Source organism: Hylobates moloch, unplaced genomic scaffold, assembly GCF_009828535.3.
Source record: "Hylobates moloch isolate HMO894 unplaced genomic scaffold, HMol_V3 SCAFFOLD_14, whole genome shotgun sequence".
NCBI lineage: Eukaryota > Metazoa > Chordata > Mammalia > Primates > Hylobatidae > Hylobates > Hylobates moloch.
The window spans coordinates 6,150,661-6,175,432 of NW_026652289.1; the positions used below are offsets into that span (position 1 = coordinate 6,150,661).

The 24,772-nt window shown below is 44.4% G+C and overlaps 1 protein-coding gene across 1 annotated transcript in view; it reads left to right on the forward strand.

Annotated features, from left to right (window-relative positions):
* DSCAM (DS cell adhesion molecule) overlaps positions 1-24,772 on the forward strand; it is a gene marked incomplete at its 5' end in the record, with an annotated part of 789,264 nt that overhangs the window by 760,243 nt on the left and 4,249 nt on the right. The window contains 2 exons of the mRNA XM_058427845.1: positions 7,750-7,947; positions 9,349-9,651. Of these exons, the coding sequence (XP_058283828.1) occupies positions 7,750-7,947; positions 9,349-9,651 (501 nt within the window). The remainder of the gene's footprint in view (positions 1-7,749; positions 7,948-9,348; positions 9,652-24,772) is intronic.

Below are 24,772 nucleotides of genomic sequence, written 5' to 3' on the forward strand. Positions count from 1 at the left end.
TTTCAGGTACATGTATTTATTTTTTTAATTTAAGCAACACAGAAAAGGAAGAAGGTAATCCACATTAGTGTGTATCTGCTATATGCCAGTGTTGGGATAGAACGATGACGTCATGCACGTTATCTTTGCCAACAATCCTGTAAGATACCTACTCGTGAAGCAGGTATCATAGCCTCTATTCTGCAGATGAGAAAACTATAGCCTCAGATAAATTATGCAAACTGCATAAAGTTGCACACATAAGTAGTAAAACCAAGATTCAGCAACAGACCTGTCTATCCCCAAAGCTTATGCTTTTGCCCCTGAACACGCTATTTGAGAAAAATTATAATTCTGGTTAATGTGAAGATTATGTTGGATTTTGTCATTAATATTTGCATCCATAATATATGGAAACTAATTACTGCAATGAAGGTGAGTCCCCTAATATGTATCTAGAGCTTATTAGATACTCTTATTTCTTCATAATTGGAATCATTCCTACATCTCTTTAAAGACTGAGAAATTGATGTCCTGATTATTATCATTTTGGAAACTTTGATGTCTAGCTTTCAAATCTCTAATCAATTTCTTTGCAAAAATTTACATTCTTAGAATAGTGTGTTACTATTAGAAAAATAAATACTGTAACGTTAAAAGCTATTCTCCATAAATCCTAGCTTGGGAAGCATGTGCGAAATGCAGTGAGCTTTATGAAGTAAACCCGTTGCCTATGAAATAACATTGTAATATACAAAAAACAGTTTCAGCCGTCATTGAAATCCATTTACAAAATGTTTTCAAGAACATTCTACATTCTAAAGAAGTCTTTTACCTCTTCCTTTTGTCTAACCTTCTTCTCCCCTTTCTTCTTTGATCACATTAATACATTCTGAAGACATAAACGGGATATGAGTGGGAATTAGCTTTGCAAAGGGGTGTGTGCCAGAGCCTTACTCTTAAAAAATGATTCAGACCGGGTGCAGTGGCTCAATCCCAGCACCTTGGGAGGCCGAGGCGGGTGGATCACAAGGTCAGGAGATTGAGAGCATCCTGGCTAACATGGTGAAACCCTGTCTCTACTAAAAATATAAAAAATCAGCCAGCCTGGTGGCGGGCGCCTTTAGTCCCAGCTACTCGGGAGGCTGAGGCAGGAGAATGGCGTGAACCCGGGAGGCGGAGCTTGCAGTGAGCCAAGATCTCGCCACTGCACTCCAGCCTGGGCGACAGAGCGAGACTCCATCTCCAAAAAAAATAAAATGCTTGAAGGGCTTTGACATCTCTTCAGCCATTCGCTTCTCCCTTGTGAACTGCCTGGTGTGGCTTGCTGCTACTTCAAGACACTGCTCCAATGGGTTTAAGAGCCACTTTTTTGCTGCTAAATCAGAAAAGTTATAGATATTGAAAGGATTCGATTTTTAGAGCAATGCAGCCTTGGCTTCAGCATTCTGTTGGAAACGGTAGCAGAAGGGCAGGCAAAAGAGACAACAGAGCACATGCCCTGGTCTCGTTCTCCACCTTGACATGCATCAGAATCACCCAGTGCCTATTTGAAATATCAATTCCAGGCGTCCACCCAGAGATTCTGGCGTAGGAATCCGCATGGTAACAGTCACCCTGGGTAATTCGAATACTGGCTGTTTGGACCCCACATTGAGAAACACTGCCCCAAGGGTTAGAAATGTTTCCTGCATATAACGCAGCAGGGCAGGACCCCTCCGACACATCGGTTCTTCCTTCCAGGTAAAAAGCAACATGCATTTCTACTTCCCTTTCAATGGTCAGCTAGCAGCCAAGAATGCATAAAGCTAGTCATAAATAGTTAAGACAGGAGAAGCAGCAGCCCAAAACAAAAGCACTGGCAACCTTCCAGCTGCATGGTCAGCCCCAGAATAATGGGGAAGTTGATTTGTTGGCATGTAAAATATCAACAGAGACATGAACCGGAGTCACAGCAGATACCGTAAACCAGTGGTCAGCGAGTGCCAGGCAGGACGCATGTGGGAGGGACGTGTGTGTATCTCATGGTTATAAAGTTGGAAGCAGGGCTGGGAATGATAATGCGTTCATTCAGCACTCAAAAATATTTATTCAGGTTTCACTTTACATATATGGCTCAGTGCTGTGTGATGGAGATACACCATGAGTAAGATGCAAAAAGACATTCATTTCATTCTAGTCAGGGGGCAGACGTTAGACATGGAACTAAAGTAGTTTTCATTTCTCAGTAAGTCCTAGACAGAAAGAGAATGAAGCCCTGGTGAGTCAGTGGGCATGCGGAGCAGTGGGAGGGGCTCTCTTGGGTCCAAGTCATTCAGGAGGACTTCCAGTGAGGGGAAGACATGAAACAAGATCAGAGTCACAGCGGGAGCAGAGGGGGCAGCAGGGAAAAGCTCCCAAGGTTCCCCGCATGATGAGGATGGAAGTGGCACTGGAGCACAGTGAAAGGCAGGGAAAAGGTGAGACAGAGAAACAGATGTCCTCATCTTGCAGGGTCCCCTAAGCCAGTGCCTGGCAGGTGCATTTCATTCTGAGAGTGCTGAGCTGCTGACCCTGGGGCTTAGCCTGATGATCACAGGGAAACAAACACTACAGCTTATAGAACAATGTTTCTTTCCTGTGTGATGAATTTCACTAAATGACGTTTACCAACATCAAGCAAATCTACTCAAATGCATGCATCAGTCTCTGGTTCCCCCCTCACCCTCCAAAATGAGCTTATTCATTTAGCACTCGCGGAACCCTCTGTATTAGTAAAAGATCTTCTGGATCATTTTTTTCATTAAATCTTCCTCAAAAACCAGTGTGAGAGACTGACAACACTCCATGTTTTATTTAGAGTTAGAAATGATAGGTGACTGGCCCCACAGTGGGTTCAAGAGTCTGAAACCCATGAACTTTTTTTTTTTTTTCTTGAGGCGGAGTCTGGCTCTGTCGCCCAGGCTGGAGTGCAGTGGCCCAATCTTGGCTCACTGCAACCTCCACCTCTCAGGTTCATGCCATTCTCCAGCCTCAGCCTCCTGAGTAGCTGGGACTACAGGCACCCGCCACCACGCCCGGCTAATTTTTTTGTATTTTTAGTAGAGACGGGGTTTCACCATGTTAGCCAGGATGGTCTCGATCTCCTGACCTCGTGATCCGCCCACCTCGACCTCCCAAAGTGCTGGGATTACAGGCGTGAGCCACCACGCCCGGTCAACCCATGAACTTTCTGAAGCAGAGTCCCCCACTAGCTTCTTGCACCAGAGCTTCTCACCTCTGCCCAGGTGTTTATACCTCTGTGAATTCCATGGAGCAGGTTCTTCTCACCACAGTTTGGCATATTTGCAGAGATTCATTTGTATTCTGTATTTCCTCAGCTAGAGAAGACATCGTGATTCTATTTTATATGTTAGGACTGTGTTGTCATTGCAAGAACTCTTTAAGAAAAGCATCTAAAACATGTTGCTTGCGTACCAGAATGACTGCATGGTGGAAGTTATGTTTCTAGGCATTTTATTAGTTTGCCAGAGGGTTGCAACAGATTCTTATGAGGATGGAAGAAATCGTAACAATTTGCTATTTATCTCTGTCGGTGCTGAAAACACATCCCTTGGCTGGTTCTGCTGCACTGATTACTCCTCTTTCCTGTGGATTATAATACACTGGAAAACTAGAACTCTGTCCATGTCCTCATCCCCATACCAGCCACAGTGTCTGACACAGGCATGTAGTGGATAAGTACCAATCAGCCATCAAGTTCTGAGATCAGAACAATGGGAATGGAAAAGACAAGACATTGAGGCGTGTTTGCTGCATAGGAATCATGGGCAGGGCCAGCTGTGCCTGCCCCATGTGCCCGGAGCACTTGGGCACATTAATCTCATTCAAACTTCAGGACAGCTCTTAAGGTGGGTGATGACATCACCTAGCCTCAGAGACTAGGGGATTAGGCAGGTCTGACAAGGTCACTTGGCCAGCGACACAGCCAGGGAGTAGTGAATATGAACTTCCAGCCCAGGCAGCCTAATTCCAAAGCTCTCACTCTCAGTCATTCTACATGGCCTTTAGGTGGAGATACTACATATAGGATATGTAGAGACTAAAGAATAGACTTCACACATATGCACATTCAATGACAAGAGCTTACAACATGGACTTGAATCCTTATTGTTGAGACTTTGAAAGAAAAAATGCCCTCTGTCATCCAGGATGGGACTAGCAGTGGCCCTGAGGGAAATACCTGGGGTGGGTGAGGTGCATCCAGTGGTCCAGGATGTAATAAGTGCTAGATAAATATTTGTTAGTTACATGAGGGAGTGTTCAGATCTCCCAGTTTCATCCTCTCTCTGAGACAACTAGTAAATTCGTTATGTAAAGCTGGACCTCCACAACTGCAAGATATGGAAACCAATGGCACAGATGAAAGCAGATTAATACCACGATCACAGTACACATGACATGTTCTGTAACCCTATTATCTACAAAATCCTCTCTCATCCCAAACTCGGGATAATTAAAATAATCTGATTCAATGGGCAGAAGCTTAATTAGGGTTCAGACCCCATGTTGAAAGGCCATGAGCTATTTATATCCCGTGCCCTCCAACTCATGGGCTGCTGAGCAGGCATGATGCTTAATCACCGAGTTTTATTTATATTAGAATGCTGGGAGCCTAACAAAATACTTTCCATGAAGGGGCAGTAAATCCCAGCGTTTATTTGCTTAGTAGATGAGCTAGTAAGTTACACAAAAAAGGCTTCCTGTGGAATCCAAGTAAAAATTATATTTTAGCTGCTATCTTAGGCATTATCATACAGCAGAGTTCAGTTCAGGTACAAAACAATGGCTCCAAAAACCAAATTATTAAAAAATAAATGTGTCAAATACCCCAGTATTCTACATACTGAGGCAATGTTGACCCTAGGATGCCTGCCTAGCGCAGAACAGAACTGAGGGCTGTGGTTTAAGGAAACTAATATCATGACCTAAATTTTCAACATTATCAGGCCACCAGTAAAACTGTCCTCATCTAGAAAAAAAAGAGATTATGAACAAAATTAACTTGAAAAGAGACCAGGCTTTGAATCAAGGCTGACATGTGCGACTTTCCCATGGAATTTTCCAAGTAGGGTGATCTCAATGAGGAAAGGGGCTATGACAGTGAAGATCTTTGCCCCACCATTGGGGAGTGAGCTCAAGCAGAAGAAACGAGGGTCAAGGTTTGGGAGATTGGAGGAAATAATTGTATCCTTGAAGTGGGACTAGCAAACTACACCCCCCAACCACCCCCCAACTTCCATGCCAGAAGTAAACCTGCTCAGAATGAGCTACAACAGTTGTAGTTGCAAGAAACTTAAAGACGAATAAAAACGAGAATTTTCAAAAACTTATGTAAGGGACTGGGTAATTTTCTGGAAAAAGACTCATTAGCATTTAAATAACAAGCTTCACTTATTTAAGCTCCACTTATCAAGTCGATAGTGCCTGGAAGACATTTAGCCTCTTCCCCATCATGTTTTTCTGTCTTTTTGAGGGCCTCTTTCCTAGCATTTCGGTGAAGTAACCCAATTATCATTCATACCTGGTTGTGTAGAGCTCCAGCATAACCATTTACATTCTCATCAAGGCCAAAAAAATCTTCTAATGAAATCTTCCATGGAATTGTGCAAGTAAGGGATGAAATGTGTCTTAAAATCAATGCCTCAGAGAATATTCACCAAGATTGAGTATTCTGATGATTTAGGAAATCTTAAAATCTATCTCTTTGGCTGCCATCTTAACGTACCTCTCCAGCAAAACACAGAATGATAGATTAGGTTCAAAGTCGAATTAACTAGAAACTTGCAATGAGGAAATCTTCCATTTAAAAACAAAGTCATTGCACCTTCCCAGTGTTAGCCTTTCACATTCCAACATGGAATTATAAGCAAGCCAGGGTCATGTAGACACAGTACTAGGAAACTTAGACACTCAGGATTTGGCCATATGTGGTCAAGTAACAGGCATTATCTGAACTGAAAAGGCAGAAGGTTTGGGTTATAGTTTTATCACTTAACAGCTATGTCACTTCTCTCTGAGCTTCCATTGCCTTCATAAAGTGACCCTAGGTCTATTAATTCCTTCAGAAAACTCTGTATGTCAGGGATTATTGTATTGTAGGCTCTATGAATGGATCCAAAGAGGGATACCATCGCCCCTGCCCTGGAGACACTGCCAGGCTCATGAAAGCACATAAATAAATTGGTGCAATAACATTACAGGTTGGCCCGGTCAGTTTTGCTCCTTTGAAACTTCATGAGAGCCCAACAGTGAATACAGTCTGCTGGGTTTAGAAGTGGCCAGACCATACTGAAATATAACTGTATCAAACTGCTCTTCGAGAAGCAGAGAATTCAAAGGTAGAAAAGACCCATCTAAGACCTTAAGCTGCCTCCAGGCTGGAGCCCCAGAAAAATCATTCCAGGTAACTGAACCTCTCTCATTTTCCACAGAATTCCAGAAGAGGCGATGTTGTAGCCCACTCTGGTACCTGACAGTCTCTGCTGGTGGAACATCCTTCTTCTTAGCTCACCAAAGGGTTGAGCTAAGAACTCCGTCCACCCCATCGACTTGCTGCCTTTGGTTCCAGATTTAGAGAGAATGAAGCCCATCTGGCCCCAGCTTAACCCTTTGTTCTCCATATTAAATAACCCAAGATGTCTTTGTCAAAGTTAGGACAATTCCATTGAAGAGATGTGCTATCATAGGCAAAGGGCTTAAGGAGAGTTGGGACACAAAAATATGGTCCCTCTGCTCTAGGAGCTTTCAACTTAATGAATAAAACAGTCATCATTAATACAATGAGTAGTAATATGAGAAACAAAAATACAGGCAATATCCGTATTAATTTCCTAGAGCTGTTTTAACGTAGTACCACCAAATGGGTGGCTTCACAGCACAGAAATGTATTTGCATGCAGCTGCAGCACTCCAGTGTCCACCTGCATCATCCCACGGCCCTCTCCCCTCCTGTGTCTGTGTTCTTTTCTTATAAGGGCACGAGTCATAGTGGATTAAGGGCCAACCCGATTCCAATATGACCTCGTCTTAGCTAATTTCATCTGTGATGACCCTATTTCCAAACCTGATCATGCATTCTGAGGTCCTGAGGGTTAGGACGTGAACATGTCTTTTGGGGGGACATTATTCACTCATAACAACACTAGGGTTGTAGGAAAGAGGTCATGTTAGAACCCATTGGGCTGAGCTTCCTTGTTTTACAGAACATGACGATGCCCAGGAAGTTTAAATGATGTGCATCGGGTCATAACATTATTTTTTGTACTATCATTCATTTAATTGCAGTTGCAAACATCATAACCGAAGCACCTCTCTCAAGTCATTCTCTAGCACAGTAATTGGTTTTATTTTCTTTATAATCTTCATCACTATTTGAAATTTTCTTGTTTTGTCCTATAATTGTTGTCAGTCTCCCCTCATTCCATTTCTAGCTTTTAGAAGGGTCATAACATTATTAAAGGCCAAGAGCAAGACTCAAATATGTAACTTCTGAATCCAAGTAGGGTGTTCTTTTCCCTGCAGGGCTGATTAAACACGTAAGTGTCAGATGAAGGTTTCAAGCCATAAAGGAAAGGGAAAGTGTCCTCTGCACAGGAGAAGCCAAGGAAGTTTTCCTGGAGGGCGTGGGCGAGTTGGCAGGGCTGGGTGGGTGGCACCGACCTCTGCTCTGCTCTCAGCTGACCACACTCCTCTGCAGACAAAGACTGACATGATTCTTGGCTCTTCACAGATCCCACCACCAGGAGGAATGCCAAGGCTGGGCCCACAGCAAGAAACCGCTATGCCAGCCAGTGGACCCTCAACCGACCCCACCCCACCATCTCAGCACACACCCTCACCACAGACTGGAGGCTGCCAACACCCAGGGCTGCAGGATCAGTAGACAAAGAGAGTGACAGTTACAGCGTCAGCCCCTCGCAAGACACAGGTAGGCCCTGATGCTGCCTCCTCCATCCCGGGGGACCAGCACGGCCCCCGCACTTTGAGCTTCATGGGCTCCTTGGGGAGGGGAGAGAGGGCTTCCTCCCTCTTACTTATGTTCTTTTGAAGGTTACTTTCAACTTGTTACGCAGTTTATCTAACAGTTACTAATACAACTGCACAGCCTGTACTCCACACAAGGCAAAACAGAGCCAAACTGCATCTATTCTGCAGGTGTCCTGAATCTTAGACCCAAGCTTATTTCTCCATTTAGTTCCTACCCCACTGGGAGAAATAGAGACATTTTTAAATTTTCACCCCCGTGATTGCAATAATTGCTGATTACACTCGGAGGGCGTCTGACCCATTACCATCTCCAGGATTAAGACACTGCACTTGAAGTTACATGATGAGGTCATAGCACCCTCTATAGGGAACACAGGCTGATCTGTTTGACAATTAAACAGGGGTTGATTATAAGGTAAATCATCCAGTCTATGCCATCAACCACCAAGTTTTCACTTCAGAGAGAAGACAGGCCCTAAGAATAGCACCGGGTTGCCCACCCCCCCCCCTTAAATTTTGAAAAGAAATTACATCTGAATCTAATAGCTGTAGGAAATTTTAATCCTCATTTTTCTTTTGTTCTTGATGATATACTTCAAAAACAGTGTTTCAGAGGAGGATCGTCACCATGTGAATTTATTTTTATGGCTGTGATTTCTCTTAGAAGAGTCTCAGAGTTCCACACAGAGGTGACCTTAAAACTTCTTAGTGCATTTGAAATGCAGACATCTCCCTGACCAAGATGACGTGGCCCAGCTCAAAGGCATGTGGGCACCGGTTTTTGTCCTGATGGTTTTCTAGTCCCCATAGAGGGTAATCACAACAGAAGATGCATCCCAGGGGTTGGGGACCATTCTGGCTTGTGGCCAATTTCTGTGCAACGTGACATCTTTATTTCTAAATATCGTCACATCTTCCTTCCTGAGCTGAGGCCCCAGAAGCTGAACTGCAGCTCAAATCATTCATGCCAATTAAAGAGTCTCTAGGGCACAGATCCATTTGCAGGTTGGAGCAGAGAGGGGGCTGCTGCCGCTCCTACTGTTTTCACTAAAAGCAGGATTTTTTTAAAGGGAAGGCATTACTTATTTATGGAAATGTTCCAAGCTGGGACATCTGACTACAGCAATTTGGTTGCAACAAAGCTTCCCTTAGCCGGATCTGCTGAGACTTGTGAAGCTGGCCTCAGAGTGCCTAAGGCAGGAGCCTCTGAGAAGGAGCCAGAACTCCTACCAGGTCCTTCCATAATCTGGAAGAAAACAGCCCCAAGCCAGGAAGGGCCATGCCGTCGGTTCAGACTTCTGATGGTGAGTCGTCCGTCTTGTTTTTCTCTTTCCTGGTGTAGATCGAGCAAGAAGCAGCATGGTCTCCACAGAAAGTGCCTCCTCCACTTACGAAGAACTGGCCAGGGCCTATGAACACGCCAAGATGGAAGAGCAACTGAGGCACGCCAAGTTCACCATCACGGAGTGCTTCATATCAGACACGTCATCTGAACAGTTGACGGCAGGGACAAATGAGTACACGGACAGTCTGACCTCCAGCACCCCTTCCGAATCGGGAATCTGCAGGTTCACTGCATCTCCCCCCAAACCTCAGGATGGAGGAAGAGTAATGAATATGGCAGTTCCAAAGGCACATCGGCCAGGTAGGTGAGAAAGGCCACCTGGGGGCCGTTGCTTAGGGAAGTGCACCTTCCTGGTTCTCCCTCATCTGCTGTGAAAGCCCTTCTCAGTGTTCAGACCAAATGGGTGCTCTGTTTATGGATGGCTACCTAACAAACCATCCCAAAGTTCATTGGATTAAAACTACAGCAGTCACTTATTTTGTTTATGAATCTGAAATTTGGGCGGGGCCTAGTGAGGGTACCATGCTGCAGAGGCTCTCCTGGGGCTGGGGATCTATTTCCAAAGTGGCTCACTGACCTGGCTGTGTTCTCCCTGTGCTGGCCTCTCCCATAAGGTGCTTTGGCTTCCTCACAGCATGGTGGCTAGGTTCTAGTAGCAAATGGTCCACGACACAGTCTGTGGAAATAGCCAGTTTCCTTAGGTTGGGCCTGGAAACTGACACAGCTATCATTTCTGTCATATTCTAATGGGCAAGCAGTCACAGAGCCCAAGAAACCCTGATTCCAGAGAAAGAGGCCCCCACTGCTTGATGAGAAGACTGTCAAAAATGCGAGGGCTGTATTTTAAAACTGCCGCACTGAGGGCTTCTGAAAGGGGAGACGTCTTACTATAGCCAGTGTTTGGGACTCGGTCACACTGAATTACACAAGGTGATGGTAACTGGCTAGCGTTAGGTCAGCCAGTAGTTTGGTCTTCAACTTGAACACCTGTGAATCGTCTGGGTGGTGAAAGCAAGCTGCAAATTCTGAGGTCAGCAGGGCCTGGCTGATAATAGAATGCAGAGGCTAGAGAACAGGGTCAAAGGAGTGATGGGGACATGGGCCATTTCAGGGTTCATACTGTCTAAAGGAAAAGACTCTAGCAAGGCCCTTCCAACTGAGCGCAAGTGGAAATGGGGGTCTTAATATGGACTTGTGTTTGAAGAGAAGCCAGAAATCTTGGTTTTATATGGAAATTCACAGCTTTTTAGTGTTGGCTTGGATATTTGTAAACCATTGTACAGGGCAAATAAAACACATCTTCAGATGGAATCCAACCTATGGCAGCCAACTGTAGTTCTCATCTGAAGAACCACTTTTTCTTTTTCACCCTGAAATAGCTGCCTGTAGACTTTCCTTCACAGACTGATCTATCCAATCTTATTGAATCCAGTTCTGTTTCTCATTTTACCCATTTTCTACACCACTGTTCTGGTTCCATTTCAAAAATGCATCTTCACTTTTGAATTACAATTCCCTTGGGTTTTATGGGACAAGGCCTAGCTGAAAATGAGCTTTTTAAATGCATAAAAATATACAAGATAAGAATTGTTTATCCAGCAAATAATCTTCCATACCAGCTCAAGATTCATGCCAGCATCCAATAAAGAATGATGGCTTCATTTATTTTCATTCTGTCTACCTCCTCAGGGGAAAAGAAGAGCTATTATTTGTGGGTGTTTTTATTTCAACTTTTTTTTTTTTTTTTTTGGTGTTGTTGGCATTTATTTGCAAGGCAACTGGAGAAAAATGCAGGATAAATGCCATGACTTTCTGCAGCTCTTCAGCCTGAAGGTGAGGAGGACTGGAGAGAAGACCATAAGCCTGTGGGCATGTTGTATAGGCTTTCTCAGCTTCAGTTCCTGCATCTGTAAAATGGGAATGGCATTGGTGACTGTGTACTGGGCTTCTGTTAGATGCACATAGCATTATACAGGTGAAGAGGTCAGCAGAGGAGTCCCTCAGCCATATTAGCCGTTGTTTCTGGCACTGGATTGTTAGAATCCCCACTGTGACTCCAGTTCTACTGCTGGCCTCCTCTTCCTTCTTGCTTTTATTTTTCTCCAGTGACCACTGAAGTTCTAGCAGGCGCCCACCTCAATTGTGTGGCACCCAGTTAAGTCAGAAAGACCGTCATACTGGTAGTTGCATCAACTGTCCAACTTCTTGGCCTTACTTCTCTCCTCCATATGTACTTTAAGTCAGAAAGACCACAGTTTCAAGAACATAGCACAGGAATTAGAAAACAGGCAGGTCTAGGTTCAAACCTCAGTTCCTCTGCTCAGGATACTTCCATGAGCTTAAGTCTCCTCATCGGTAAAATGGAGATGATAAGATCTATCATACAGAGTTGTAATAAGAATCCAGAGACACAAGTCCTGTGTAAGTCACTTCAGGAAAGACAGATTCACAACAGAATCAGAATTCAAACCCAGGACTCTTGACATCCGAAACAGGGATGTGAACATGATAAACATCGCACCTGAGATAACATGCCGTCATTTTCTCTTTGTGTGTGATTTAGGGCACAGAATGAGCTTCTAGGTTAAAAGACTGTCCTATTTGTGCAGGCCTTTACATAATTACAGGGTTGAAGCTTCTTTTTGATGGCATGCTGCTCATATTGTTGGGTTGTTTCTTAAGAATTTGACCTTTGCTCATGACATTGTTGCCTGGATCCATTAGAGCAATGGAAGATCATAGCTAAGTTACTATTGTCTTAATATACTATTCAAAGTAAAATGATTTTATAAATATAGGTTTGAATAATCTCTTAAGTCAATGCAAGTTCAAATGTCCACAAACTCTGTTTTGTCTACCCTAGATGACTGCATTATTATTGAACATCTGATATGCTTTAGAAAATATTTCAGCCTTTGGAAACCTCTCCATCGCTCCTTTATAATTCAACTAAATTCAACATTGGGCACAAAATACAAGGTTGCAATGTACTATTTTGCTAACTAGAGCTTGTGATACAATCAGCAGCTCCTAGAGCTGTGCTTTTAAATCACATTCTTTTCCTATGTGCCCTCTTCACGCTAGATGATATTAGTCATGTCTGTTTCCGTTTATAGTCTTCCAAATCTCTCAATATCTTCCTCCTCAATTTTAGAGCTTCTTTTTTGATGGTCCTTTTTTTCTCTTTCCCTTTTTATTTTTTCTGTCTTCAGTACAAATAGTTATGATCCCCAAACTTTGAAATTCTCTGCAAATTGCGATCAAGTTACATGAATTTGGCCAGATTGTGGCTTCAGAAAAATAGGAAACATGTCTTAGTTATCTTCATACTTCCTTCTCAGGGTCTAGCAGATACCTGATAGCCAAGTAGTTATCATGCAAGAAATATTTTTAAATGAATTAATGGTATTGAATACTCAATACTATATACTTAAAACTATATATATATATATATATATATAAAATCTCCTGTGTATGTATAATATACACATATATGGCCAGACTGTGTCTGGCACATAGTAGGTGCTTCATAAACATTATTGTATGAATGAATATATCATGGTTGTGACAGCAAAACCAACTGGTTAAATTGATTAAAATATTTCAATTACTAGAAATTATAGTAAAATACAAAAGGACATTTAAATCTACTCCAACTTTCAGCACCTTTAATCAAAGTAACTTATTTTCTGTTCTTGCCCTTAGCAAATAAAAAAGACATCCCTTCAACAGATAAAGGGGTGCTCTCCCATGAAATGAGAATAGCTATGCACAAAACAGGCAGCATTATCTAGCTGTAATTTTAATGATACCTGAATTTTGAATTTGCCTGTGCAATTATAAGACCTAAAAATGCAGCAAATTATTGTCTTCTTCCATAAGGGATGACTATTCCCATCTCTACAAACAGAAAACAAAATTCTCTATTCTTCTGAGAAATAGCTGCAAAGTTTAACATCTTTTTTCCTCTGGGTCAAGACGGCTTCCAATTCTTTGATTACAGTACCTATTCTTGGTTTCAGGTAGCATTTTGAGCTAGTTGCAAACATTCTTGGATTACTGCTTCTTCTTCTTTATTTATGATGTTTATCCTATGCCATCAAGAGAAGCCATTATATGAAGCTACTGAATTCAATTTCAAGCTTCAGACATGCACCCTAACACAGCCTGCCCCACTAGCAGCAGGGAAAGCATCAGCCTCTTTGGATATCTGTGCTCATTCCCCCTGGGCCCCAGATACAAGGTGATGAGTTTCAGCCCCTTCCTTGGGGAATGCATTTGAGGTTGTTTTTTTTTTTTTTTTAGTGGGAAAGGGCCACTGCCTGGTGCCAACTTGTTAATTCACTGGATTGCCAGTAATTCGAAACAGTTACTGGATTTTAATTTTAGGATCCATTCATCTTGCATCACTCTCTCCTGAGGGTGTGAGGGTGGAGTGTAAGAGGCGGGCCCCAAGGCATGCAGAGAGGCCAGGAGCCCTTACCTGGAGGAGCCCTTACCTGAAGAAAGAGCCTACCTCTGCACAGGTCAGCACTATTCTGACCAAGGCTGGCCGCCTTATTCTCAGTTGTCATTTTGACCATGCTGTTTTCCCTGTCTGAAGTCTGTATATCTCTCACGTTGGCTCTTAAATCAAAGCAAGACACCAGCAATCCAATCTTCAGAGCTAAATAACCCCCACCCCCAGCTTCACTTACCTACATCTCCCTCACTGCCTGAGGACTTGGCTCAGGCAGCCTCGGGGCTTGCATCTTCCTCCTCTGTTTTGCACGTCACTAAAACTCAATTTTGAAATGTTTATCATAAATATTATACTAAGGGTCTCCTTTCAAATGCAAGTCTCTTTGATGCCTACACATGTGTGCTTGGGCACACACATGCATGCACACATACACATTCACACACAAGTACACATGCATGGGTACTTGTGCTCACACATGCATATATGCATGGACACGCATATATGTTGACACACATGCACATGTACGTGGATACATAAGCACATGCTGCCATGCATGGATACACACAGGCACACACACATTCTCACTGCACTGCTCTGCGTTCCACCCTTCTAGAGGAAGGCTTGCTCCTTCCCTCTCAGCCTCCCTGCTTCCCTGTCTTTGCCATGCATGTGTTGAGTGGACACTAAATGACTGGTCCTGTTTTGGGAACTGAGGATGCAGCGATAGACAAGACCCACAGAGATCCACACTGAAGGAGCTTCTGTTCCTGAGAGGGAGACAGACAGTGATCAAGTAAACAAATAGCATCATTCCCGACCATGGTGAGTGCTGGGCGGAGAAGGAAATCCAGGAAGGGGATAAAACGTGGGAGGGGAGTATTTTGGAAAGAATGGCCCGGAAAGGCCTCTCAGGCAATGAGACGTAAATGATGGGATGGAAGGAGCCCTGCAAAGATCCTTCTGGTGGTCCAGAGAGCTGAGCAAAGATAAAGGCCAGGAGATAGGAATGAGCTTGGCGTTCACAACAGAGATCAAGAGTTCCCTCTGAACTATGACCTTTCAAACACTCCCATAGAATTTCAGGTTAAAAGAACCCTGGGGCCATCCAACAAAGCCTCCACATACTGCTGTTCACGCCTACTCGATGTCGACCTAAATACTGGCATGTGCTAATCCTGATTTCTGCTGGAAAACCAGGTCTCTCTGAAGAGTAGTTGCAATTTTAGCTTTTTTTTTTTTTTTTTTTTTTTTTGAGACGGAGTCTCGCTCTGTCGCCCAGGCTGGAGTGCAGTGGCGTGATCTCGGCTCACTGCAAGCTCCGCCTCCCAGGTTCACGCCATTCTCCTGCCTCAGCCTCTCCGAGTAGCTGGGACTACAGGCGCCCGCCACCACGCCCGGCTAATTTTTTTGTATTTTTAGTAGAGACAGGGTTTCACCGTGGTCTCGATCTCCTGACCTCGTGATCCGCCCGCCTCGGCCTCCCAAAGTGCTGGGATTACAAGCGTGAGCCACCGCGCCCGGCCGCAATTTTAGCTTCTTAAGGGCTCTCGTAGAATTTCAGTGTCTTCTTAGTAGCTCTCCCTCAGACTCAGAAAGTGACAGTAGGACCTGTTCTGAGGGGTTCTCAAGCTTAGAACTCTAAGCCCATTGCCTGAAATAAAAGCTTAGCATATATGTCCATGGGGTCTTTTGCAGCCACCACCCTGCACCCAGCCTCCTGCCACTGTGTTCAAGAGGCCATCCCCTGTACCTCTGACCTTGCCGGTGGTCTGGCTGGTTCATTGTACTTGCTGCAGTTGCTAAGCTGCTGTTTGTGCCCCGTGTTCTGATTCTTTTCTCTGACTTCTGAGCCCCTTAAAAGGCTCACTGTTTTTCTTGGGTAGCTTATTGGGGTTCAGTTCTAATCGTAGCGAAATCCTGGGCTGCGCCAGTTCCTCAAGAGGTGGAAAGTGATGGGGGAGGCATGTACCTGAGAGAACAGTGATCTGGGGGTAGAGGCCTTGTTGTCCCTGCTGAGTGACCAGAAGGAAGCTCCCAGATTCCAGCACTGCAGGTGACAAGAGAGAAGGCTGCCTAGGCTAACTGAACATTCACTGCATCTCAGACAGACCTGGTTAAAACACAAATATATGACACTCATGTATTGAACCCCTACTGATTGAATATCTCCTGAGTAGAAAGACACTGGGTATTACCCTAAGACATAAAAGAGTTAATATCTTAAATTAACACTCCTCACAGTCTCATTCATTTATCAGAATGGTGTCTATCAAAGACTGCAGGCAATGGGTTCTGAAGACATGAGACAGGCAAATCTTGAGAAGGTCAAGAAATAACACAAAGCCCAGCTTATAGAAGACAATCGGTCAACACCTACACACACGCACACACAGATACACACACGCACACACAGATACACACACACACAGCCCGGTGAGGCGTTGTGAGAAGCTAAAGCCACACGAAGGCCCAGGGAGCATACAGAAAGGTAAGAAGAAGACAGCAAAGACCATCGTCTTCCAGTGTGGCCTCCTGTACCCTCTGCTGGCACCAAGGCCTAAGGCATCCTGTATCCCAAACCAGAAAGGGGAAACAAGCCATCATTTCCAGTAAGAGTCAACCTTCTCGGCCGGGCGCAGTGGCTCAAGCCTGTAATCCCAGCACTTTGGGAGGCCGAGGCGGGCGGATCACGAGGTCAGGAGATCGAGACCATCCTGGCTAACACGGTGAAACCCCGTCTCTACTAAAAATACAAAAAATTAGCCAGGCGTGGTGGCGGGCGCCTGTAGTCCCAGCTACTCAGAGAGGCTGAGGCAGGAGAATGGCGTGAACCCAGGAGGCGGAGCTTGCAGTGAGCCGAGATCGCGCCACTGCACTCCAGCCTGGGTGACAGAGCAAGACTCTGTCTCAAAAAAAAAAAAAAAAAAAAAAAAGAGTCAACCTTCTCCTGTTTAACCCCCTTCCATGGCTTCCTGCTGCTCTCATGATAGAGACTTACAAGCGTCTGAGGGGTCAGCCATGTCTTCCTTACCTTGACCCCAGGTCTCTAGCCTCCAACCTTAACCCCTGGTTTCCAGCCTCCATCCTTGACTCCTGGTCTCCAGTCTTCAACCTTGACTCCTGGTCTCCAGCCTTCAACTTTCTGGCCTCCTACAACTCCACAAACATACATTCCCTCTGTCTGGAATTCTCTCATTTCCAGCCTAACTCAGCTCCTTCTGTGGGATGATTCAAGATGCATATTGTTGTAGAAACAGCTCTGTCAGCTTCATGGCAGAACAAGGGCAAGCCCCCAGCCAGGGTTCTGCTTCAGGTGGTCCCTAATGTGTGGTTCCTCATGGCTGTTGCGTGGGAACTGTATCCATCTTTGGATCTCATGGATCGTTCCACAGTGGGTGCTCCAAAACCACTGCTGAGTTCTGCACTTGCCTAAAGGCCAGGGAAGATTTTCCAATCCCTCTTTTATTCAGATCTACTTTGAGAAGAATCATGAGCCTCAACAAAGTCAAAGCCCTACTTTTATACCTCAGTGTAGTTTTTAAAGTTCACCAGCAAGCAGAAGGATCACAATATTGATGAGCTCTTAAAAAATGCATGAGGGCCCCTGAGTACAAGCCAAGAATTGTAATCGAGTCCCTGCACGTGGGCCTCTGATATCAATCTCACATTATTTATTTAGGGTTTTTCCTGGTTGCCATTTGGGAGTGAAGATTCATTTACCAAGAGAGATTCTTTTACTAGTTTTCATTACCATGTTGCATCATTAATATTAAACCCAAAAAGTGTTAGATCTCATCTGTCTCTGGTGTGGGTGGACTCTATGCGCCCCTTTGGGAACCAGCTCTTTGACAGTGTAGTGTTGTTGCGAGTCTGGTCTCTGTGCTTTTTATTGAAATTGCTGGAACTCAAGTAAATCATCCTTTGCTTCCTACTTTTGCATCAATATCCAGCTCTATCCAGGCATAGATCTCAAACCTTGTTAGAAATTGATGAAAGTTCCTTTTTATGTGTCCCCAGAGGAGATTGAAGCCCAAAAAACTGTGATTCACATTCATTCCCACAAATTTGGGAAAGCATCTGCATGTTTACAGCCTCCAACTAACAAAGCATTGCAGAGGAGGAGGAAGAAGGCTACCGCAAAGTGTTTTGGAATATCTGGCCCCCAGAAATGCATTTCATTTGTTCCACCCTTATCCATAAATTCCCAATACAGATGTATATAACCAGTTTTCAGAGGTGAGATAACTCAGAGCATAAGCAGGGCTCTTTTAGGCTTCAAGGTGCCTTTAGAAAGTATTGTGCGCTTGTAATCCCAGCACTTTGGGAGGCCGAGGCGGGCGGATCACGAGGTCAGGAGATCGAGACCACGGTGAAACCCCGTCTCTACTAAAAATACAAAAAATTAGCCGGGCGTGGTGGCGGGCGCCTGTAGTCCCAGCTACTCAGAGAGGCTGAGGCAGGAGAATGGCGTGAACCCGGGAGGCAGAGCTTGCAGTGAGCCGAGATTGCGCCACTGCACTCCAGCCTGGGTGACAGAGCGAGACTCCGTCTCAAAAAAAAAAAAAGAAAGTATTGTGCCTCATGCATTTGACTAAAGGCAAGAGCACCGAGGCTCGAAAGGGTCACAAAACTACCTGGAGGCAGAAACAGAGGCAGAGACAGGATTTTCAACACCAAGCCCTGCACTCTGTAACTACTGCTTTTTCCACTGGACTCAGCTCCTGCCTCAGCAGGTGCCAATGGAGAAAGAACTGGGGGTTTTGCCTGATTACAGTTCCATTGGACCATCTCTTATTTTCTTCCATGAAGAACTGAGGTCGTAACTCCTTGTGGACTAGTATTCTGAGGCTGAGGGGTACAACTGCTTATCCTGGTTGAATTCAATGCTTTATAAGTAGAATTAAAGTGAAATAAGGAACATTTGGCATTATGAATTCTGATCATCTAAATTAAACTAGAGTTTCTCAACAGCAGCACCGTTAGTATTTGAAGCCAGATCATTCTTCGTGGCAGAGGCTGTTCTGAGCATTGGACGATGTTGAGCAGCACCCCTGGCCTCTGACCAATAGGTATCAGTAGTGTCACCCTCCCCCGCATTGTGACAATCAAAATGTCTCCAGACTTTGCTACATGTCCCCTGGGGACAAAACCACCCTCCGTGGAGAGCCTCTGATCTAGTGTTCAGATATTTTTCCCTAGTGTGGTGCCTGGGAGATAGCAAGAACCATTGTTTGATGATGGATTAATGGAATGCACATTCATTTTCTGAATCGCTTCATTCTTGTTATTTCAGTATTGATTTTGCCATCCTTTTTCCAAGAACTGAAATACATTCAAACTTTGCACGTGCCTGAATAGATTGAGAAAGTTCAGGAAGTTTTGCTTTCCTGAGTTTCAGCTAAAAGGAGGCAGGTATAGTTCAGCAGCTTTCACACAGTCAGGCCAACCATGGCTCTAATGCACCCTTAGTGGAGGGGGACAAGCTCTGAGTGCGTATCTTCTGATGGATGTGGGGCCTGCAGGAGGAATCTGTACATTTCAGGACCAGAGGCAAGGAGGTGCTTGTGATACTAGTATGCAAAGTGGTTAGGGAAAGAGGGAGAAATCAATGCTGACTTATTTAATCAGAACTTTTGGAGACATTAATGGCACTGAAGGTCCCCAGAGGGCAGCAACAGAAGGATGAGAAATGAAGCATGATGTCAAATAATAAAGCATAATGCAGCAATAATGGGTAAAGCGTCTCATCCTCAAGGCGGAAGTCAAAGCAGCTGCCTGGGTTCCCTCCAGAAAGGCAGTGATGGGTGCAGCCTGTGATCGGCACTGGATTTTGGTGAGGCTGATGAGAAAAGAATGAGAAATGGGTGCCCCAGTGATGGATGGGCCAGTGGTCATTGTATGGTGCACACATCTTTAACGCTCCACAAGGGCCGTTCATTGTGGGTAATACACATTTATTCTCATAGTACTCACCTTTCTGGTGCCCTCTTCCTCCACTGCTCCTTACCACTGTCCCAGTTGGTTACCATGTTCCCCTTTTCCCGTCTCTATTTGTGACTCTGTCTCTAATTTTTATCTGTCTACCGACCTGCATAGCTACGTGTTGTTTTTTTTTTTTGTTTTTTGTTTTGAGACGGAGTCTCGCTCTGTCGTCCAGGCTACAGTGCTACGTTTCTTTCTGCCTCCCTCTGTGTGTGTGTTTCTATCTCTCTGATCCTTTCTCTCTATGTCTCTTCCCCTCTCTCATCCATCCTCCCTCAAACTCACCTAGCCTCATTCATCTCAGCCTCCCCTGACCCTGGTATGTTCCTGCATCTCAGTCCCTGCACTCAGTTTCCCAGAGCCCTTCTCTGTGCTTGGCCATCTCCACCTTCTCCATCCCTCACCCTCACTTAGGGTCTCTGACAGGAAGGGCACTGGCCTCAGGGCAGAGCACAGTGGGTTCATGGTGTGCAAATCCACCATTACAGCCCAAAGAAGTCAGCAGGGGGACCCTGTCCCAAAGGCCCAGGCAGGACTCTGGGAGCCTTTGTATTCACGCTGGGGCTGGGCTGGAGACACTGACTGGGTTTAGCTCACTGGGAAGGAACCGGCAGTGTGGGCAGGTAGGTGAGCAGGGCAGAAGGAGGACATGGAAGTGAGTTCAAGCTCAGTTCCTCCTGCCGTCAGACCATGAGCTGAATCCTTCCGCCAGCGCTAGTCCTTTCCTTCTCCATGCCTCAACCTCCCCTTTCAGTATGCTGCTCTTCCAGTTAGATTTTTCCTCCCATATCTCTCTCCTCTCTCTCACACACACACACACCACACTTTTCTCGACCTGTATACCCTGCTTCCTGTCTTATTGCACTCAGCTACTTCTTTGTCCCTCCCTGCTTCATGTTTTTACCCCTTTTCTATGCCTTTGATTTCATGGATGAAAGTTTTAGCACAAGGTACACAAAACAAGGAAAAGGAAGGAAGGAAGGAAGATAGTTTTCATGTTACCTGAGACTGGGTAATTTATAAAGAAAAAGAGATTTAATGGACTCACAGTTCCATGTGGCTGGGGAAGCCTCACAATCATGGCGGAAGGTGACAGGCACATCTTATATGGTGGCCGGCAAGAGAGAAATGAGAGCCAAGTGAAAGGGGCAACCCCTTATAAAGCCATCAGAGCTTGTGAGACTCATCCACCACCATGAGAACAGTATGGGGGAAACCACCGCCATGATTCAATTACTTCCCACTGGGTCCCTCCTACAACACGTGGGGATTATGGGAGCTACAATTCAAGAAGAGATTTGGGTGGGGACACAGCCAAACTACATTAGAAGGAAAACAAAGAATGGAGGGAATGAGAGAAAGAGAAAGGAGGAAGGGAAAGAAGGAGGGAGAAGGGGAAGGGGGGAAATGTGGAGAAAGGTTGAGGGAAGCAAAGCAGAGGAAGTGACGCTATAGAGTATGGAAATCGTTACCAAAAATATAAGTGAATTTTGTCGTAGCTAGTTTTACTGAAACGAGTACTAAGACTGGGCATTTGCCTTTGCCAGTGTTTATGGCAATGATAGATTTACACACAGGAATGCCGAGGGCATTTGCACCCAGTGGAGGTGAGTACCCATGATGTGGTGACCCAATATGGTGACCCTGGAGTTCAATGCACAAAGGATCCTTGGACTTCTTCTGGATCCCTGCTACTTTTCACCACGTGGGAGAACTGGAGAGGGTCCTGACTGATAAGCTACGGGGCAGGTGAGCTGGGGAGTACCGGACACACCCAAGAAGGCCCTGCTCCCTGTGGAAACAGATTCCTTAATCCAGGGAAAGCTGTCACATGCGTTATCTAAGTTACTCTTCACTACAGCCCTCTATGCTAGATTCTGCTATTACTCCCATTTTATGGATAAGGAAACTGAGCCCAGATCTAGACCTGTCAGATAAAGGCAGGCGATGTTATCCTGGCCTCTACTCCTCATCACCACAATTAAAGCCAAGGACTAGTTTCTCCCACATGACACAGGCAGATGGCAGGCAGGGTGCTGGGGGCAGGGGATGCTGTGCCAATGTCCCCATGGTCACCACAGTCTCACACATCACATGTCTCTTTCTGGATCAATAACTGCATGCGTTGTCTTGCTATGTGTAGGCATCTTAAGCACATAGGAGGACAATTAGAGAATCCAGGTCCTCAGAGGCTTTGTTGATGAGGACATGGGCTGGGGTTTTAAAGGACATAAGTGCCTGTAATAACAGAGCTTACCGCTGACTGCTCTGCTGCTCTCTTCTCTGTAAGTGCATTAATTATTGAGAGAACTCATTTGCAGCACGCACACAGTTGAAAGGGCTACTTTGGGTGCTAATCAGAAAATACACATTGTGGAAGGGAGCTAATGAGAGAATCACACAACTTTGTAGAGCTTTGCCTGAAAAACTGGATCAATCAGAGATATTGGATATTCAGAGACACTTGTCAGACCTGCAATAGACAAACACATGTAAGCATTCCATGTAAAGATGTAACCCTGAGCTGTTGCCATTAGGAAGGATTTGCATTTCTCACCAGTCCATTTCAGCGACTGGAGCCCTCTTGATCACTACATCTGAAGTGGGAGCCCCTGCAGGCAGCATGCCGACAGTATGAGTCCTATCTTTTGATTTCAAACACGTTTCTTCCTTCCAATCTAAGGCCTGAGCATTCTGCAGTCCAGTGGGGACCACGATGCTATTACTTTGTAGGGGTTTAATAAGCCCTGTGCGTTCAATGGGGAGTCACTAGAATAGAGATTTATGCCCAAATCTGTTGCAACACATTACGAATATGTCAAGTGTTCGTGACTGAGTCGGGTCTCAGAAACAGCATGAGGCATTCTCGACCTATATTTTTAAAGAACCCTGGAGGTAAATGTCTGTTGCATTTCCTCAAATATACGAACAACATGATAAAAATAATATTGAATAAAGATAATTAAAAATAAATAAGAAAATTAACATAATTTATCAGATTCTTAGGAATAAAGACAATCACTTTCAGGAGATTGAATATATAAAACTACAAATTGCAAGACTGGTCAGTTAAGGTGTATTGATTCACATACAAAAGGAGGTTCACATTACAAAAGAATTATTCAATTTATTTCTTAATGACAGCTCTGTTAATGCTTTCATCACTTTATTTTGCAAACAATTAATCCCTGGTTAGAGAAGACTGAAGAATAACTACCATAAATGAACATAAGTAATTCTCAATGCCATCAAATTTCATAAAGTTTTAAAAACTCAAATTATTTCATCTTTCAGGAACAAAGCTATTCTATATGGCAAGATATTCCTGAACCCTCCACATTAGTGTATATAATGGGTAGGCCTCATGCTATTATATTTTTCTAAGCCAAAGTTCAGATGCATCAAGTTACCAAAACCCTTTTTACAAGAATGCCAAATTATGTAATTCCTTCCTATAAGAATATTATGGGCCAGGCACAGTGGCTCATGCCTGTAATCCCAGCACTTTGGGAGGCTGAGGCGGGCGGATCACCTGAGGTCAGGAATATGAGACCAGCCTGACCAACATGGAGAAATCCTGTCTCTACTAAAAATACAAAAATTAGCCAGGCGTGGTGGTGCATGCCTATAATCCCAGCTACTCAGGAGGCTGAGCGGGAGAGAATTGCTTGAACCGGGAGGTAGAGGTTGCGGCGAACCGAGTTGCACTCCAGCCTGGGCAACAAGAGCAAAACTCCATCTCAAAAAAAAAAAAAAAAAAAAGTTATGGCCCATCTATTGTCTAGGTATTTATTACTGAGCTTCCCTTGGATCCAGTTGACAGTAGGAAGCCAACGTTGAATTAGAGTGCCTTTAATTTCAGTGAGCCCAGTCCAGTGTCGCTAGGGTCATTTAGTGAATTACATGCTGCCGTTTCCAGTGAAATCATGTAATTACTCATCATCACTTAATAGAATAAAGACATCCTGAAAAAGCTAAATGGAATTTTGAATCATAAATACCAAGTGGTGCAACAATGTAATAACACAATGACAAAGAAATCATTTGGTGGATTTCCCAAAAATAAGGTCATTGCTCCTGTTGTTCGGGGAAAAAAATTTTCAAGAAGGGTAATAACATTTTGAAAATTTGTATGCTCATTTAAATTGTATAAAATGCATTTTTAGGGCTTGACTTGGCCATATTTATTTTTAGTTCTCTTATACTTTTTTTTTTTTTTTTTTGAGATGGAGTTTCATCCTTGTTGCCCAGGCTAGAGTGCAATGGTGCAGCAACCTCCAATGCGCAGGTTCAAACGATTCTCCTGCCTCAGCCTCCTGAGTAGCTGGGATTACAGGCGTGTACCACCACGTCCAGCTGATTTTTCTATTTTTACTAGAGACGGGGTTTCCCCATTTTGGCCTGACTGGTCTCGAACACCTGACCTCAGGTGATCCATTGCCTAGGCCTCCCAAAGTGGGCAGGGATCACAGGCCAGTTCTCTTATACTCTTGAATAGTCCTTTCCTTCTGTTATGCTGGTTGTTCTTTTTCTGTGGGTAAACTTGAAGTCGTTTCCTAAGGTTCAGGCTTTAAACACTGTCTAAACACATATCACTTCCATTGCCCTGCTAGCAGGGCAGCTGGCTAATGGCAGCCCTCACTTGGCTCAGGTGGTCTCAGATCCCCTCAGCCTGCACCTTCGGGGCCTACGGGTCCAAAGGGGCTGGATGAGGAAGGCTCAATTAACTATTGTTAGCATACAGTAAAATAAGGAAAGCAGGGAATATTTTGAAGCAAAAGAAACAAGAATGTTCAGTTACTTTAGGTTCAGAAAATGAAGACTGAGTCATCCTAGAGCTACGTTGCTATGATAAAAATACCTACTAGATATCTTGTCTCGAATGTCCCCAGCTGCATCAAACTCAGCAGGTCTGAAACTAAACCCTTCATCTTTTGTCATCAAAGTAAGATCTTTCCCCTATACACCGTTTCACGG